Genomic DNA, 16,376 nt, shown 5'->3' on the forward strand with positions numbered 1-16,376 from the left:
AGTTCAGCCTGAAGTCGTTAAGTTGCACTTGGGGACTTGCTCTGTTAAGTTTGTCTTAAAATGCTTTTTCACAAATTGTATTTTTTCTCTCTATTCAGTGTATTCATTATGGAAAGGGACTACTATTTACACAATGTGCTCTCATCCTTTTTTCTTTCTTTTTTTTTTTTTGTTGTTGTTTTGTTTTGATTTGTTAGGGTTTTTAAAGAATACTTGAAATTTCCTCATATTTTGCTGCTTCTCTTCCCCCTGCTCGGGAAGATGAATGTGGGCGTTATGTTTAAGAGCATTCCCTGAGCCAGGTATTCTTGGGACATGGTGCACAAATGCAAATGTCAGCAACAGCTTTTTTGTTCAGAGGTCACTGAAGCAAAGCTTGGCTGTCCTGTTTTCCCTTCATTTGAAAATAAGGGGGGACGTTCAGATTCCAATCAAGTCTTTCTCTTTCAGCATATTTGTTAGTCCCAGACAGACTGGATACTAGGTACTTTTTTCCATTGTTTGCTTCACAAATTCCTCAGGATAGATTCATGCGTAGTTTCACTAAGGCTTTAGAGAGTCTTCTAGGTTAGAGAAGAGCTATATTTGTCACAGAAACAGAAAGAAAAAAACATTTAAAAAAATTCTTTGGAGAGAAAAAAAACATGTGGCACTTGCACCTGGCCAGGTCGCTTATGAGGCTAACTAGGGGTATGAGGAAAAAAAAGTGTTGGCTGACAAAAGCAAATCAGGTAATCATCTATGTAATTTACTGTTCTACATTGCTGTTTCACATCTGACTTTCTTCCATTCGTGTTTATAGTCTTTTATGTTTATGTCCTATTGATTCAGTTGCCACTTTTAAAGGTAGAAGTTCTAATTTTTAAAAATTTTATAAATGGAAACATACCATAACAGTGCCAAGGAAATAAAAATGGAAAAAACCCCAACATCAAAGTCACTGACAGGGTGGTGTTTTCTGCTCCTTTGCTCCTCCACTCCTTTTTGCAGTCACGGAGGATTTTGACTGCAGGTGATGCTTGTCTCTGCATGGAGAGACTTCCCATGCTCTAATCCTGGGCAGACATGGATGGAGCTGGTTTTATTGGAGGGCTGAATGAGCTGTGCATCTACTTAGGATGTAAGTATTGTGCCCTGCTGGGAACCGCTGTCCCTCAGCTACCCTCCTCCTCCTTTCCTTTCCCTGCTGTAGTGGAGGCACTGAGTCTCCTGCAAAGTGTGAGGAAGCAACACAAAGCAGTGAGTACCACATTGCCACTGAGAGATGGTGGTGGGTAGCACTATGCTCAAACCAGTGCCTGTGGTCTCGGAGGCCTTGCAGGAGCCAGCTCCTGTCTCGGGGACAAGGCCACGTCACGGTGGCAAATGGCTTTTGATGCAACTTTACTTTGTTGGCAGGACTGTAGCATAGCCATAGCCCCCGATGCAGATGTGGGCATGCCCACACCAAGGTATCTGAAAATCACGTTTAACCCTTGGAAAGGAAAAAAGTTCCTTGTGTCTATTTTTATATTGAGGTACAATAAATGCTTAGTGGCCCTTGTCTCGGTGCAGCGGAAGTCTGTGTAAAGGCATTAGCCAACGGTTGCTCTATGCCTTGCACCAGGACATTGCTTAGTCCAGTGTCACAATCCCTCGGTCTCCCAAGTGCTTGCTGTGGGCACTAGCTTGGCTAGAAGCGATGGTGGGAGCAGGAAGTTTTCATGTGCTGTAGGCAAACAGCCAGAGTTCTTGCCTGGTGCTGGTACTCGCTCTGTCTCTAAAGGCCACAGAAAATTCAGAGGGGATAAACTGAGCAGTAAGAAGGGAGCTGCCTGGAGCAAGCCAGCAGGAAAGCATTGGAAGGAGTTAAACTAAACTGATTCTGGGCCCTAATGCTAGTTTTCTGTCTGTCATAATGGGGGGGAAAACATGAATGATATTTACTCACGCACTGCAAACGCCAGCAACCTTCAATTTTTTTTTCTGTAGGTGTCACGACTTCAGAAATTGAATTTGTAAATATATACAGCCACATGCTGATATATCTGATACATTTTTCTCTGTCAAATTAATTAAACCGTATGTTCTTTACCAAAGACTCGGACTCTTCTGCCTGTGGCTATTTCTTCTGAGGACAGATATTTTATATTGCAGTATTTGTCCTTAGCCAACTCATAGAGAGAAACATAGCTTTCCTAGTCCTGTTTCTCCCCTTAGGGACAGTATTTGGTGCTGAGCCATGTAATTGTTCTTCTGCTGTACACAGGCGTGTGCAGGCACAGACGCAATCACCCCTCCTCTACCTCCTATTGACCCTTTCATTCCCTTGGTGTCACTGAAAGGACCGATGCATGAGAAGATGGTCCTGGCCCTCAGATGTTTATAATGCTTTTTTCCCCTCTTCAGATCCTTCTGCTGCTTTGCACTCCTCCTGGGCTTCCAAAGCCTGTGTGGTTACTGTTAAGGAAAAACTTGCAGCCAATACATCAAAGAGGGAGACCAAAAGCTTTTGATTTGATTTATCTGACACTAAGCCTTTAGTGTGATGCCTTGATTGGTATTTCATTTTTATTACAGTACTATGGGGTATACAGGCTTAACAGCGAGAGGTGTCCTTTTGATCTCTCATTGCACATGAAAACAGGTGTCATAGTCCAGAGATTATGGAGGTCAGAGATTATTTGAAGAAGGATTAAGTAGTTACCATTTTTCTTAGCAACCATATCCAAAAGCACGAGATTCTTTTTTAAATGGAGGCCTTATTTCAGTCTGTAGATAAGTCACGTTTATTTGTCATATACCAGTTTTCCCTGCTGAAACTGTGGAAAAACACTAGAATTTTTTTATAGTGTTTTGTAGTAAAAAATGCAGAGACAAATCAAACTCTGTACTTCTAAATTCAATTAATGAAATAACTTTTTCTGAGTCTCCTAAAATCCCAGAAAAGTTTTTTTTGTCTTGTTTTTCCTGGTAGTTGATCTTTACAGAATAAAGACCGTCCAGAAAATAAAGGGGTGACTGTATTAATGTTCAACACTGCACTGATTTATATACGCATGTAATTGCTTAATCTAAATACGATTTATCTCTGAAAGTGAACAGAAGTCTCTAATGCATTAAGTACTGGTTCAGTATTTCAATAAGTATAGCTGAAATATTGCTCTGACTCATTCCAAGAGTCCCTCTCATCCCGTTAGAAACTCTAAAACAACCCAAAGTAATCCGGTAACCCTCTATGGGTACATGCTAGAAAATGTGGATGGGCTATATACCTGTTGTACTTTGTTCAGCAACCCATCATCCTATTAAGGAAGCGCATCCACCACTGACTGCTCAGCTTTTCTAGAAATATCTTAGCTTTCAGGACTGCTTATATTCCACCATGTACCGTGGCTGGAATTGATGTCAATAGTGTTGTATTAAATTTGATAAACCGATTTCTCCTAGTTAGTGTAATTATGACTCTTGTGCTGACACCCAGATGTTTAAACCCAAATATGTAATTATTGAGATAAATAAGGAATTGAGAATTTCTAGGATCATAGGACCAGCAATACAGTAGCCCCACATCCTTGCAATTAATGCAAATTTCTTCCAGGAGTGGGTATCAGTTTGAAGCCTTTTAAGTGTAGTTAACACTGATTTATTCAGCCCATCCACTGACACAGTTTTTATACATCTCATAGCACTTATCTTCAGTTACTGCCCCCACAAAAACCACAACAGTTAGGTCGTATCTTGCAGCTAAAGTAGGAGGAAGTCTTAGTTGCAAAGTGTCTGACTAATATTTTACTTTGTAGACAGATGCTGAAGTGTTTAGTTCAGCTCGTTGCTCTAGAATGAGGAGCGACAATCCAGTCCTGTTGAAGAGATCACTGCTGCGTTCCTGAGCCGTCTTCCAGCTTCTGTCCTGATCAGTGGAAATGAGGCTGCCCAGGGCCGGGTGGGCACCATGCTGCAGACCCAAACATCTGCTGTGTTCCCCCCTCACAGCAAGTGACCGAAGCTGCGTGGCCTTACTCCCCAAAGTACCGCGAGGCTGCCCACCTCGTGTGTAGAGCTCCCTGCTGCTGCCCCGAGCGAGGGCAGGGTATGCCCAACACCCCTGGCTGTGCTTAAGAATGTGGGAATCTAAGCTTTGGGAAGCTGGTCTCTGATGTTTGGTCCAGATCTCTAAATGAAACCACGCCAGACGTGGCTGTCCTGTGCACTTTGCAAGGAAAGAATCTGAACACTCTTCCAGCTGCAGCTTTTTGCTTTCTGTTCAGGCTTATTTGTCTTCTATTCTGGACTATACAGGATCAATGTTTCATAAAAAGCCCAGTACCCAAGCAGACTAATCTTTCATTCACCATGGCTTTTTTCTCACCTTCTCCAGCAGGATGGAGAGGTGCATTTTGCTTTTCTATTTGTGCTTTCTCAGGATGAAAAGCTGTTGCGTACCTTGTTTCAGGAAACATTAACTGTCTGTCAAAGCCTTTTTCTTCCATATTCTTGGCACGCCTAGACTGACCTCTCTCTGAATCTAAAGGGATTCTTAAGAAAATCAAATGCACCTAGAAACACCTGCAACCTCCTGTTCCCAGCATGACTCCCATCTCCTGGCGTGTTAAATGGTTTCAGTGCTTTGAGGCTTCTGCCAAGTGTGAGGCAGCACATTTGTATTTCTGTGTGCTAGTGGATGTGTCGGTGCTGTGTAAGAGCTCGCATGAGGAGGTGTCCTTTGTGCTCTCCAGCACTGCCCTGGCAGCACTGGTGGGAGCTCCAGTACAGTTCCAGTGTGCTTGGGGAACACAAGAGTTGGGGGCAGGGCTGCTCTCACTAACGGAAGTTTAAGGAAGGATTGGTGCATTTTTGCCACCAAAAGCATAAGCAAAATTCCCCTGTATTTATAAAGCACCTCCAGTACTGTGGCTGAGCGTTCCCATGCAAAAAACAACTGTCAAACCTGGTAGCTCACCTGCCAGGCTGAACACGAAAGAGTCTGAGGAGGAGCTACATCCTGCCTTTGGCCAGTTGAGGTGTTCCAGTTGTGGGGACCTGCCTTGCCTCTCTGCTGACACTGCAAGAGCGGGGGAGGCGGGTGGGGGTGACCCACTCTTCCTGTAGGTGCTTGCAAGTGGCACCAGCCACTTTCCAGGTTTCAGCTCTTTTCTTTAGAGCTGTGCTCCCACAGGGAACACCGAGAGCCATTTCACCAGAGAAAAATACATCCAGGGCTTCTTCCTCTGGGTTTTCAGGGTAGGGCTCAAAATGTTAAAACAGGATCATGCTAACCACAACAGTTGGAAGCTGTGCCTTGGGATGGAAAGAATGAAGGAAGAAACAACATAAAGAACAGATTTTCCCCAAAAGTAAACCATGTTTATGATGTGTTATCTTTTGCCATACTTGGAAAAACCTTACAGAGGTGCTAGCTCATGATCTGGAGTGCTTAGGCACCAGTGCAATAGAAATAAATTAGAGTTTACTTGGTAATTAAATAGCTGGTCATTAAAGGGGCTGTACTAGGGTGTCGATGTGCAGAATGTTTCCTAGGATGGGAGTGAACATAAATTTCAAAAATAGCATAGAATTTAAAATGCCGATTTCCACTGAAAGTTGGTGGGATTAACATTCCTAAATCAGGAACTCCAGCCACTCGCTTTGCGGTGTTACACCTCTAGCACATCACCTGGTCATCACATGTCATGGGGGCTGCAGGAATAGCCACGTCAGGACATGTCAAACAGAGAGGGTGAAGCAAGAGGTACGGGACTTGAGATGGGCAGAGCAGTGGCTGCTGGTAAGCAAACCGCAATGTTTGAGTACCACTCATGTTCCAAATGTGATTAAAAGTTTTCTTTGAAGGTCGACAGTGCAATCAGTAGAATAGTCTTCTCAGAACCGCACAGACTTGTGCACCACACAGAGCACCTGCGCAGGTGGTGACAAAAAGCAGATGTTGGGCTGTGCATCTGAAAGTGGGCAGCTCTTTTAGGGTGCTTTAGATGTATAAAAGAAATTGGCTGATTTATAGCAGACTTCGTCTGATCGCCAAAAAATGTAGCCCTGTTTATTTCTGAACAGGGATCAGTGAGAAGCCAAACCCCGTTGGTACCCTGAAAGGGAAAAAAGAGTGGGAGGTGCTGATGTTTCTTTTACACTTCTGTGAAGCTGAAGAGTTGGATTTGTGCCACTGCCTCCTATAGCCAGCCATATGCATTTATCCAAGCGAGGACTTGCATGATTTAGGGTTGTGTGTAAAGGGTGAGGCGATGTCAGGGAAACAAATTTCTGCAGTGTCCAGTGGGAGGTCAGTTTGAGTCTCAACACCTGCGAGACTATTCTCCATCCTCTGTACTAGCAGGAGAAATAAATACCAGAGCCAGACCTTTGCCAGCAGTGTCATGCTGTCTTGGGAAACACTTTCTAGACTGGAGGTTGCCTGGTCCAGTTGACAACCCATGATTTCATATATAAGAGGTGAAGAGATCCACAATCCTTAATGAGGGGGATGTTTCTTAACAACTTCAGTGATTGCTCTGAAGGCACGGACATTACGGCTGTCTCTGAAACAACTAAGCAGAGAACTGTTGCTTTGAATAACGTAATGCCCGTTGTTGCCCATTGTTCCATTGTTAACTCAGGAAATTATTTGAAGGTGAGAAGCATTGTCTTATTTTTCTTTTTTTTTTTTCCCTTTCTTTTGTTTTGGTTTTGTTTTTTTTTAAGGAAAAAGGCAGAATCAGTAAAAGATGCTTCAGAAACTGGATGGGAATATTCTTCTAGCCCTTCCTAAGTAGTGGGTGACTTGAAAATAAGTTACAGGAGATCAAACTAATTTCTAGTGTAACTTAATGGGAAACCAGGTGCATAAACTGGAGGGGGGGGGGGAAGAACATGATGAGAAAAGAATAGTTCTGGCACAACACCTCACCAAGGGATATGAGTGGTGACTGTGGGTTGAATGTTGTTTGAAAGTACCGTCAAAGGTAGATTAAAGTCAGGGGTATTGTGAGAGGAAATGGATAACTAGCACAGAAAGAGAAGTTACTCCAGGGACTTTCTGCTGCTTGTATGTGCACAGCTGGGGCCTCTAAGGATGGGGGTAGTTTGGGAAGAGATGAAAGGTCATGTCAAGTTGATTTAGCACCTACAAGTCCTATTGGTATGTTGCTTAGTCCCTAATCTGTGAGGTAGAGAACAAGAAGCTTGCACTATTTGTTCAACTGAAAAATGAGTTTTCCCTCACCACAACCACGAGTTAAGAGTATTTCTAAAAACAGAAATCTAGCCTGATCTGTATGTTTAAAAACCCCTATCTTCACAATGAGATCCAGGTTTCTCTTTGATTATAATATATACACAGATTATCCTGAAATTTAAATCGGTTCTTAATCCCTGGTGAAAGATACTTTTAAATGCATTTAATTTCCATTTTGTGGCACAAAGCTGAGTTCTTGAGTGTGTTACACGCTGCTGGGACAAGAAACGCAGTACAAAGAGCACCAGATACAGTAGTTCCCTGCAGTCTCATAAATTCTGTACAAAAAGGTACAAATACTGGAGGTATTAAAGTGGAAAATTAAATGCAAAGTTCTTTGGTTTTAAGTTTGCAGTGTGAAGTAGCTCATGTAGCAAAAACCAGTCTGCTTTCAAAATGGATAAAGTAGTCTGCAGGGAAAGAGAGAATTAGCAACTGATGAAAGTAAGTGAATAATAAACCAGGCAATATTACAGAATCTGAACATACATAAAAAGCTTAATCACAATCTATATATAGATTTTACATCTCAGGAAAATAATGTAACATATTGCTTCTCAAGGACATCTCCAACTCTCATAATAACCTAGAAATAGTACTAGAAATCAAGATTCTCTAACAGTTTATTTCTGGCAATAAAGTAAGTTGCCTCTTTTGAAATATTACATAATCCTTATTTAGGCAATTCAAAACTTTCAGCCAAAAGAGAGTAGGCACAGCATTGTCACTGGTGCCAAGAAGGTGACTGTCCCAAGGAAGGAGCAGCATGTGCCAAGTGCAATGTTCTTCATTAAACTGCACATCCACAGTAAGCAGATTTCTGACCACAATTTCCAAGTTTCAGACAGTGGAGCAATTGGCCAATTAGTCCCTCTTAATCCTCCATTTCTGACCTGCTGTTTTACAGAAGTGAAGGTGCCCTGCTCTTACTAAACAGTGGTTGAAGAAGTCTGGCAAAAGTACTGACTACTCAAAAAGTACACCACCGCTTCTCCTCATTGAGGCATTGGAGAGATCGAATCTTTCCTTCAAAGTGTAAACATTGTGTCATTTTTATTTAATTAGAGATGAGGATTCTCAGCTTATTGGACTGAGCCCTAGAACTTCATAAAATGGCAGGAAGGGTGTGCCTCATTCTTCCTTACCTAGATATTTCGGGGGAGCTAGGACAACAGCACTACTTAAATTGGAACAATTGTTATCCTCCTCAGTGAAAAATTCTATTAGTCATAAGCAAATATTAAAACTGCTGCACAAAGCGATCCAATACTGTACAATGCTGGCTCAAACAAATTAAACCTAAGCAGAAGTAATGCAGGAAAAAAAGGCTACACCCCGTAGGATGGTCAGTGGAACACGACTTGCAAAAATGAAAACTAAAAGGAAGCTTGGCAGGTATAATCCTGTGAAAATAAGCATGTAAGGGCACACGGTTGCTGTCTATAAATACACCGTGCATGCAAACACTAAGAGGAAAATGAATATATTTAAGCTAAAGAACAGTGGTGGCATGAGAAAAACACCGATATAAAGCAGCCATTAGTAAAATTATGCTAAAAATTGCACAAGCCTTGGAGAGCAGCACAGCTCTGGAATGCTCTTCTGGAGGAGAGGGGAGCAAAAATCTGACTGCTTTTAACATGGAATTAGTTAAGTTTATGAAGGGAATTCCTGTGTACTGTGTAAAGTCATTGTCATGATAATGAGAACATATTAAATTTCAGTATGTTATTTATTTAGTGTCTTTGATCCAAAGCACTTATATAAAAAAGCAATAATGAAAATTCCTTTCAACCAGTACAATAAAAGTCATAATTCCTTGGGGTATTTCATTTTCTTTAGTAAAATGCAATTTGGATACGTTCCATTCAATATTTGCAGAAATGACAGAGCATCAGCCCTACGAATAATAATAAATCTAGAACATAAGATAAGCTGTAGGTTATTGAAATGATGTGTTGCAAAGTTTGGATCCAACCTTTGCAATGCTAAACTAGCAACAGCTGAGGGGATTTGTGACTCTTTGGCAAGTTTACAGGTCTCTTCAAATAACTGCCCTGAAAGTCATTGGTTTTCAACTCTGTGAATCTACTGCTTGTGAAACTGAGATAAAACCACAGCTTGGAGCCGAGTGCTCTGAAGGCCCCCAGCCGACAGACCTAGCGAGAACTTGCAGTGTCCTTGACATCAGAGGGAGGGTTTGCCACCCTTGCAGCATGTAACCCGACCGGAGTGTTTGTGCTATGCAAGCCCAGCTCTTCCTTCCCTTATTCCTTTCATGGTATTTCAATTCAACAGGCAACCTAGTGCTGTGCCATGTTTTGGGTGGGCGTTTGTAGGTGTGTGATAGTTCACAGACATGCAATACGAATCAGGGATAAGACTATTGAATTTGTGCCTGTGACCCAGCAGAGAACTTGAACCAGCCCTCCAGAAGTGAAAACCTCAGCAAAATGTTTCAAGTTTGGACACCTGTTTTGGGTTATCCAGGTCTACATTCAGGGCCATCTATATGGCCCTTCGATTTTCAAGGACAGCAGGTAATATCTTGGCTATTGACTTTGGAATTTGTGGAGGGTATGCTGAAATCTCCAAGAGTTTTATTTGGTAAGGTTAGAAAGGACCAGCTTCCCTTACACTTCATGACCTACATCAACTGCTAACTGACGTGAGAGGAGGGTATTCAAAGGAAATGGTGGGAGTGTGTGGGGGTAAGTTATTTTACACTGTGTATTCTGTGATAGATCAGTGCGCAAACCAGGAGTCTGATCCTGGAGTGCTCAGCTTTCTGGTTTTAAGTGGAGCTGTTACAGCAACACTGACAAAAGTTCCAGACCAGACAGCAGCCTCTAATAGCCTAAAAACGGAAATTACCCATTTGTACCATCTTTGCTTTATTCTGCCAGTTGGGCCACTCCTTGTTGTGGTATACAAACACAGGCTTCCAAACATGGCAATTATAGCTTTATTATTTTAGCTTTTAACTAGTTTGAATTTATTTTCTGAACCTCTCTAGTCTTCACAAGTAAAACAAACAAACAAAAATAACTAACTGGAACATTGTATGTAATATATGGGATGGAAAAGCAGCAGGATCTGAAAAGAAATGCTGTTCTGCCCACCGAGTGCCAGTAGTTCGTTTTATAACACAGGTCCCTGGAAGTATAAAGAGAGGGAAGCAGCGGCTTCTACCTGTTGGCTGCAAGTGTTTGATCTCTGTACAACTGCATAAGGGAAAAGACTGAGCACTCAAAAAATATTATGCAGATTCATGATTACTCTTGAAGATCTAGATGATCTGTTAACATGTCTTTTTTTTTAAAAAAAAAAAAAAAAAAGTACAGGCCAGACCTTGAAAGGATTTAAACTGACTGCGTCACAGAAGCAGGTAGGAGGATCTGCCCACAGTGAGTGCAGTATTAAGCTCTTTTTTTCTTTATCTGTTCCTTTCTTAGGCCCTTATGCTCTTCCTTAGCTGTATTTGTGAGTTCTTTTCTGAGGGAAAATGTGACTTACAGGGTGGGGTTTTTTTCCCCTTAGAATTTCCTTGGCAGAAAGCTTAATGAAATTGTCTGCCATCAGCACTTGCTTTCAAGCTTTCCTGATAAATTTAGATTTTATATCTCGGCATCACATATGGCATCTTTATAATTAGTCTTTTTGCAGCATACGAATGCCAGTTCCTAAAATGCTGCCTGTACTGTTCATGTGGGAATATTTTGCTTCATTAAACAAATCCAAGTTTTTCATTGGAGCTTCTAATTGTTGAAAACCCACGTTTTTGTGTGTCTAATCTCAGAACCATTTTGATGGACTGAAGTACAGCGTATCTTCAGCTTCACTGGAACCAAGCTGTTTGCAGATCACTTCTGGAAATGGGAACCTGAGATGTCTTCATGGGCCTCCATACCTAGAGTCACTTGTGGAAATGTAGTCTTTGAACACATCGCTATCTTAAAATGAGGGGTGGGCTTCTTCAGACGGCTCAGAATTGACCTAATCTGGGAAGCAGAGGTAAGTCTATGCATAGAAGCTTCTGAAGAATATTACTATACATAACATTTCAGAACAAGAACACCCAGTTTTTAACACACGTGTTCAAGAGTAAACAAACTTCCATTAAAATGTGAAGCGCAGAGGTGTTTTCAGACATGTGACAGAATTACCGGTCAGAAAGATGGGGAAGAGTGTTCCCAAGTCAGTGATTCACAGGTGATTGTTTTGAACTGTTGTAAAATGCATGGGAAGTCCTAGGACAGATACCAGCATAGGTGATAGTTGATTTTTTTCATTACTTGTGTCACAGCTGATAATTTTTATTTCACTTGGGTACGCTCATTCCTCTGCTCAGACGAGGAGGAAATGCACAAAGTAACAGATCATCACTATACCACTAGCACTAATGTGATGGAAGTGGTAACATTTGTATGGAAAAGTCAGCATTTAGTACCTATGCAACAGGATGAAAATGTGCAAACTGTCAACTTGTAATAGAAACTTCTTTAGTTTCTGAAGTGCAAAGTTAGTGCAGTGTCAGCAACGCTATCCTCTAAGAAAAAAGAAGACAAATAGGAAAACACTTATAAACGTAGCTCTTGATAGCTCTCATGCAAACTGCTGTCAAACTTGTACACTAATGCAGTGAATCGTTCAGGCTGAGCTCACTGGGGGTGCTCCTGCTCATATTGGTAAGACTGGCCATAAGGGATTTAACTTTATAAGCATAGTAGTCCCTTAAGTTGACTGATGGAACTTCTTTCATGCCGTCACCAAAATCACAGCTTCTCATGGCACTCTCTAACTGCTTCTGACGCCTATAAAAGTGGGAGAATTTATTGAAGATCAGTGTAATGGGAAGCACTACCACTAGGATACCGGCTAGGATGCATGCAGATGCTGTCAACTTGCCAGCAGTGCTCCCTGGCACAACATCTCCGTAGCCAACTGTGGTCATGCTAACAGTAGCCCACCACCAACAAGCAGGGATAGTGGCTAACCCCTCATTCTCTTCTTTCTCAATGGTGTAAGCCACTACCGAGAAAATGGAGATGCCGACAGAGAGGTAAAGTAAAAGAAGCCCCACCTCTCTGTAGCTGTACTTCAGGGTGGCTCCAAGAGACCTGAGACCTGTGGAGTGTCTAGCAAGCTTTAAGATGCGAAAGATCCTCATGAGTCTCAGGACTTGTGCAACCCTGCCTAAATTTGCTAAAGTCGGACTACTTTCCACCACCAGGTTGACAATTAAGGTAATATAAAATGGAAGGATAGACATTAGGTCAATCAAATTCAGGGCATGCTTGAAAAATTTTAAAAAGTCAGGAGCTACTGCAAATCTCGCCACCAGTTCAAAAGTGAACCATGCAATACCAAAATGTTCCACGATTTCAAAGCGAGGATCTTCCTCGGTGTTCCCGTTGCTGTCAACAATCTGAAAGTCTGGGAGGCTGTTCAGGCACATGGTCACGATGGAGCCCAGCACCACCATTATTGAAAGGACACTGAAGATTCGACTTAAGACCGAGTACCCAGGATTATCCAAGGCAAGCCAGAGCTGCCTCCTGATGTTTCCAAAGGGTTGTTTGTCAAATTTAGAGGCATCATTGTAGAACGCCAAAATCTCGTCAAAAGAAGATGTGGTACTTTCCTGGTCACTTTGTTCCTCCCATTTCTCTTGGTCTGGCTCCATTTTCCTCCCATGGTAGCTGTAACTGCAGCAGGAGTCTATAAAGAATTCATTGATTCCCCAGTATTCAATCTCCTGGCTGAAAGAAAACACGCAGAGTTCACCCATCACATGGAGCTTGCCGGTGTTATAAAAATGTAGCACGTAAGGAAAGAGCTCGGGGTTCCTGTCAAAATAGAATTCATTCTTGGTGTCATCATAGTCATCGCAGAGCTCCAGTATCGACTCCTTTGAGTGGCAGCTCAGCAGTTTGCCCAGCCTTGTCTCAGGGAACCTTAATAATGTGTTGGATCTCATCTTTTTCTTAAAGCCTCCAACGTTGATGCTGATCTCATTGTCTTCAAAATTCGCCTCAGATAAAGCCTTCAGACTCTGCCCTGTCATAGTGAGCTCCTTCCAAAGGTGTACAGGGAATGAAAACCTAGGATGCAATTGCACAGAAAATGGGCAGAATGAGCACACCTGCAGCATGTTCACCTATTGATGCTTGCTTGCCTGCTTTTTCTTTCATTCTTTCTTTTTCTCTCTCTCTTTTTCTTTCTTTCATTATTTTTTCTTTCTCTTTCCTGCTTTTTCTTTCTCTTCCTTCCCTTCCTTCCTTCTTTCTTTCTTTCCCTGTCCCCCTTTTTCTCTCGTTTCCCCCTTTCCCCCCTCTCTTTCTCCCACCTCAGGCACCGAGGGCGGCTCCTTTGTTCCCGCTGCAGGCTCCCGTCCCTCCCCGTACCCTTCACCTGGGCTGCGGCTGTCGCTCCCACGATACCCCCCTCCAACCCCCGCACACACCCCCGCCCCGGCCCCGCCGTTACTCACGGCCTTTGTGCCACCGGGTTCGCGCGGATCCTGCCCCTCTCTCCCGCTGTGCCCCTGCCCCGCCAGACGAGGACCCGCACCGGTCCCGCCGCCCGGGGCCCCGCTCCCCCCGCGCCGCTCGCCCAGTCGCGCCTCAGGGGCCCGAGCCCCGCGCCGCCGCCGCCGCCCCCGCCCGGGGCCCCGCTCTGCCCCGGGGGCGTCGCCGCCGCCCGCCCCGCTCGGTCCCCGCCGCGGGGGAGCCGCCCCGCCGCGCCCCGCCGCGCCGCGCCCGCCGTACCTGCTCTCAGCGGCCGCGGCCCCCCGCCGGCGCGCCCTGCTGCCCCCTGCCCCGGCCCGCCATCGCCGCCGCCCGCGGGGGCCGCCAGGGCTCGCCTCGCTGCCGCTGCCGGAGGGAGTGCCGGTGCCGGTGCCGGTGCCGGTGCCGGTGGCGGGGCGGGCGGCCCCACCGGCCGCGCGGTGCTGAAGGGACAGCGGCCGCGCGCCGCCCCGCTCAGCGGCGGGAGGCGGTGGCACGCGCGCCCGTCATGGCGACGACCCCCGCGGCCTGCCGCCCGCCCCCGCCGCTCCCCCCTTCCCCCCGGGCCGACCCCGCCGGGCGAGCGATCGGGGCCGCCGCCGCCGCGGGACGGCAGCGCGGCGGGCGGGCGGGGGCTGGCGGCCGCGCTGCCCGGCTGAGGAGGGGCGGCCCGGGAGCCGGTGCGCCGGCGGTGCCTCCGCTCGCTCGCTCTCGCTCCTGCCCCCGCGCAGCGCCGGTGCGCGGGGACGGCAGCGGCGCCGCAAACTCGGGTTTCCTCCCCCCGCTCCTGCCTCACGCCGGCTCCGGGCGGCACAACTTCCCCGGGGGGGGACGGGGGGGACGGCGCCCAGCCCGCCCGCGCTGGCTCCGGGCACCCGCGGGCGCGCTGCCGAGGCGCGGGGACGCCCACCCGCCGCCCCTCACCCCCTGCCCCTGTGCCCCCCGCCCCGTCGCCGGTGGAGCCCGGGCAGGGCCCGGGGGAGGCCCCCAACGCCCACCCCCTCCACCCCCCGTCACGGGCTGGTCCCGCCGCGGCCCCCCAGGCTGCGGTGCCCGGGCAGCGTCCGTGCGGGGGCTGGGTATGGAAGAAGGGGCACCCGCCAGAGCCAGGTGCTGCCCGAGGGCAGCGGGGCCGCGCGTGGGGGCTGCCCGCCGCCCCTCAGCCGCCGGCCGGGACCCCCCTGCGGCCGACCCGGCGACAACGGGCGGGCGGCCCTGACAGACCCGTGACGGCGGCCTGGCCTGCTGGGCCGGCGGGCACGTGGCGTAAGGCCTGGTGGCACGGTCACCGGTGGCAGCCCCCCGCGGCTGTGGGGACACCTCCCTCCTCCCGCTGAGCCCCAGCATGAGGCAGAGGTTCCCCGGGGAGAAGCCCGGCCTCGGCTGTGGGGAGCGGCGGCTGTCCCGGCGCGCAGCAGCCCGGTGCGCCAGGCCCACCCTGGGCAGGGAGCCGGCGGTGCAGGGCACAGGTGCTCCCCGGCAGGTGCTTTGCGCTGGGCAAACCCGCATCGCCTCCTGCCAGCCGACTTGTGACGCCTCTCACTCATGATCCCACGCATCTGGAGTCCGGCTCCTGGAAATGGATTGTCGCCAGTGGAGGTGCAGGGGGATGAAGCCTCTGCGCTTGTTTTCCCCAGCCCTGGCAGAGCCCCAAGCACTCCAGCCCTGTGCGTCACCTTTGGCTTGTTCCTTAAACCGTTGAAGGTGGAGAGAGGTTATACATCCCAACTCCAACAGCACACCAGCCCTGTTTACAAGGAACCCCCAGTACTGAAGACAGCCCTGTCAGAGGCCAGGTAAGTGAGCACACATGTGGAGTGGGGCAAGTGAAGCCCTGGTGCATGCCGGTGGCTGGGTCTCCAAAAGCCTGCTCATCTTCCCTACCTGGGCTGTTGTGATCACCCCACCATGTCCCACTGATGCTGGTGCATTGTATGGCCGGAGTCCCCATACCTCTGGGGACACTCTCACAGCAGTCTGCATGGACCTATAGAGCCCTCAGCCCCCCAGGGGTGCTTCAGAAGATCCGTGCATCAAGTGTGCTACAGATGATGCCCCTGCTTGCCTTTTCTGGGGTGGTGCTTGCTCTTGCTTTGCTCTCCTGCTGGTGAGTGCTTCCTTCCTCCCCTTCCCCCTACAGTGCTCCCCCTGCTACAGGTGCCCCGAGTCAGGGCTCTGGGTCCCAGTGTGCTTCACTGCATGTCCAGTGGTGTCTCATGAGACATAGAATCCACACCAAATTATGCACCATAGGCTGCCCTCCCAGCCAGGGAAAGTGCCGCCGCCTCTCAGTTCAGTCCCCCCAGCCCTTCCCCTCCTGGAAAGGGGCACAGAGGAGACAGAGACTGAAGATAGCAGGGAGGAGGTTTCGCAGGTGCAGTGGTGACCTGTACGATTCCCTGTAACACTGCTTCCCAGTGGCAGTTATTAAGTTAGTTTGCGACAGCCTCCTCCTCTTGGGGCTCTGCTGGTGAACCGCTCACTGGGGAGCTCTAATTATATTGTCTTTTAATGCCTGAGGCAAAGCATGGCAGGACACAGGACTGGGAACCACCACGTTGGGATTTCTGAGTTGGATGCCCCACCACGTTCCACAGGGCTTAGGTAAATCACAAAACTTCTCTGCTGTGATTTCCCAC

The 16,376-nt window shown here is 47.2% G+C and overlaps 2 protein-coding genes across 4 annotated transcripts in view; one reads left to right on the forward strand and one right to left on the reverse strand.

The window, feature by feature from the left end:
• The first annotated feature begins 1,759 nt into the window (after positions 1 to 1,759).
• NIPAL2 (NIPA like domain containing 2) overlaps positions 1,760 to 16,376 on the forward strand; it is a 144,414-nt gene continuing 129,797 nt past the window's right edge. The window contains exon 1 of the mRNA XM_080380125.1: positions 1,760 to 11,242. The gene's annotated coding sequence lies outside the window, so the exon portion shown is untranslated. The remainder of the gene's footprint in view (positions 11,243 to 16,376) is intronic.
• KCNS2 (potassium voltage-gated channel modifier subfamily S member 2) lies at positions 10,557 to 16,141 on the reverse strand. 3 transcript variants are annotated; one of them, XM_080380119.1, is made up of 2 exons: positions 15,175 to 16,141; positions 10,557 to 13,332 (listed from the first exon to the last, which is right to left on the reverse strand). In XM_080380119.1, exons 1-2 carry the CDS (start codon positions 15,294 to 15,296, stop codon positions 11,862 to 11,864), a joined length of 1,593 nt encoding a protein of 530 aa, XP_080236245.1. In that variant the 5' UTR covers positions 15,297 to 16,141; the 3' UTR covers positions 10,557 to 11,861. The 3 variants fall into 3 exon arrangements, with proteins under 3 accessions (XP_080236245.1, XP_080236246.1, XP_080236244.1); XM_080380120.1 differs by lacking the exon at positions 15,175 to 16,141 and adding an exon at positions 13,999 to 14,093; XM_080380118.1 differs by lacking the exon at positions 15,175 to 16,141 and adding an exon at positions 13,722 to 13,798.

This window comes from Falco punctatus, assembly GCF_963210335.1.
Source record: "Falco punctatus genome assembly, chromosome: 3".
NCBI classification, from domain to species: Eukaryota; Metazoa; Chordata; class Aves; order Falconiformes; family Falconidae; genus Falco; species Falco punctatus.

Bases quoted from the DNA above. Each gene is read 5' to 3' on its own strand.
- KCNS2 (XM_080380119.1), bottom strand. From the start codon at position 15,296: ATGCGTGGGATCATGAGTGAGAGGCGTCACAAGTCGGCTGGCAGGAGG. The intron at 13,333-15,174 runs GTGGGCCTGGCG...ATTGCATCCTAG, and splicing joins CCGCCGGCTCCCTGCCCAGG to GTTTTCATTCCCTGTACACC.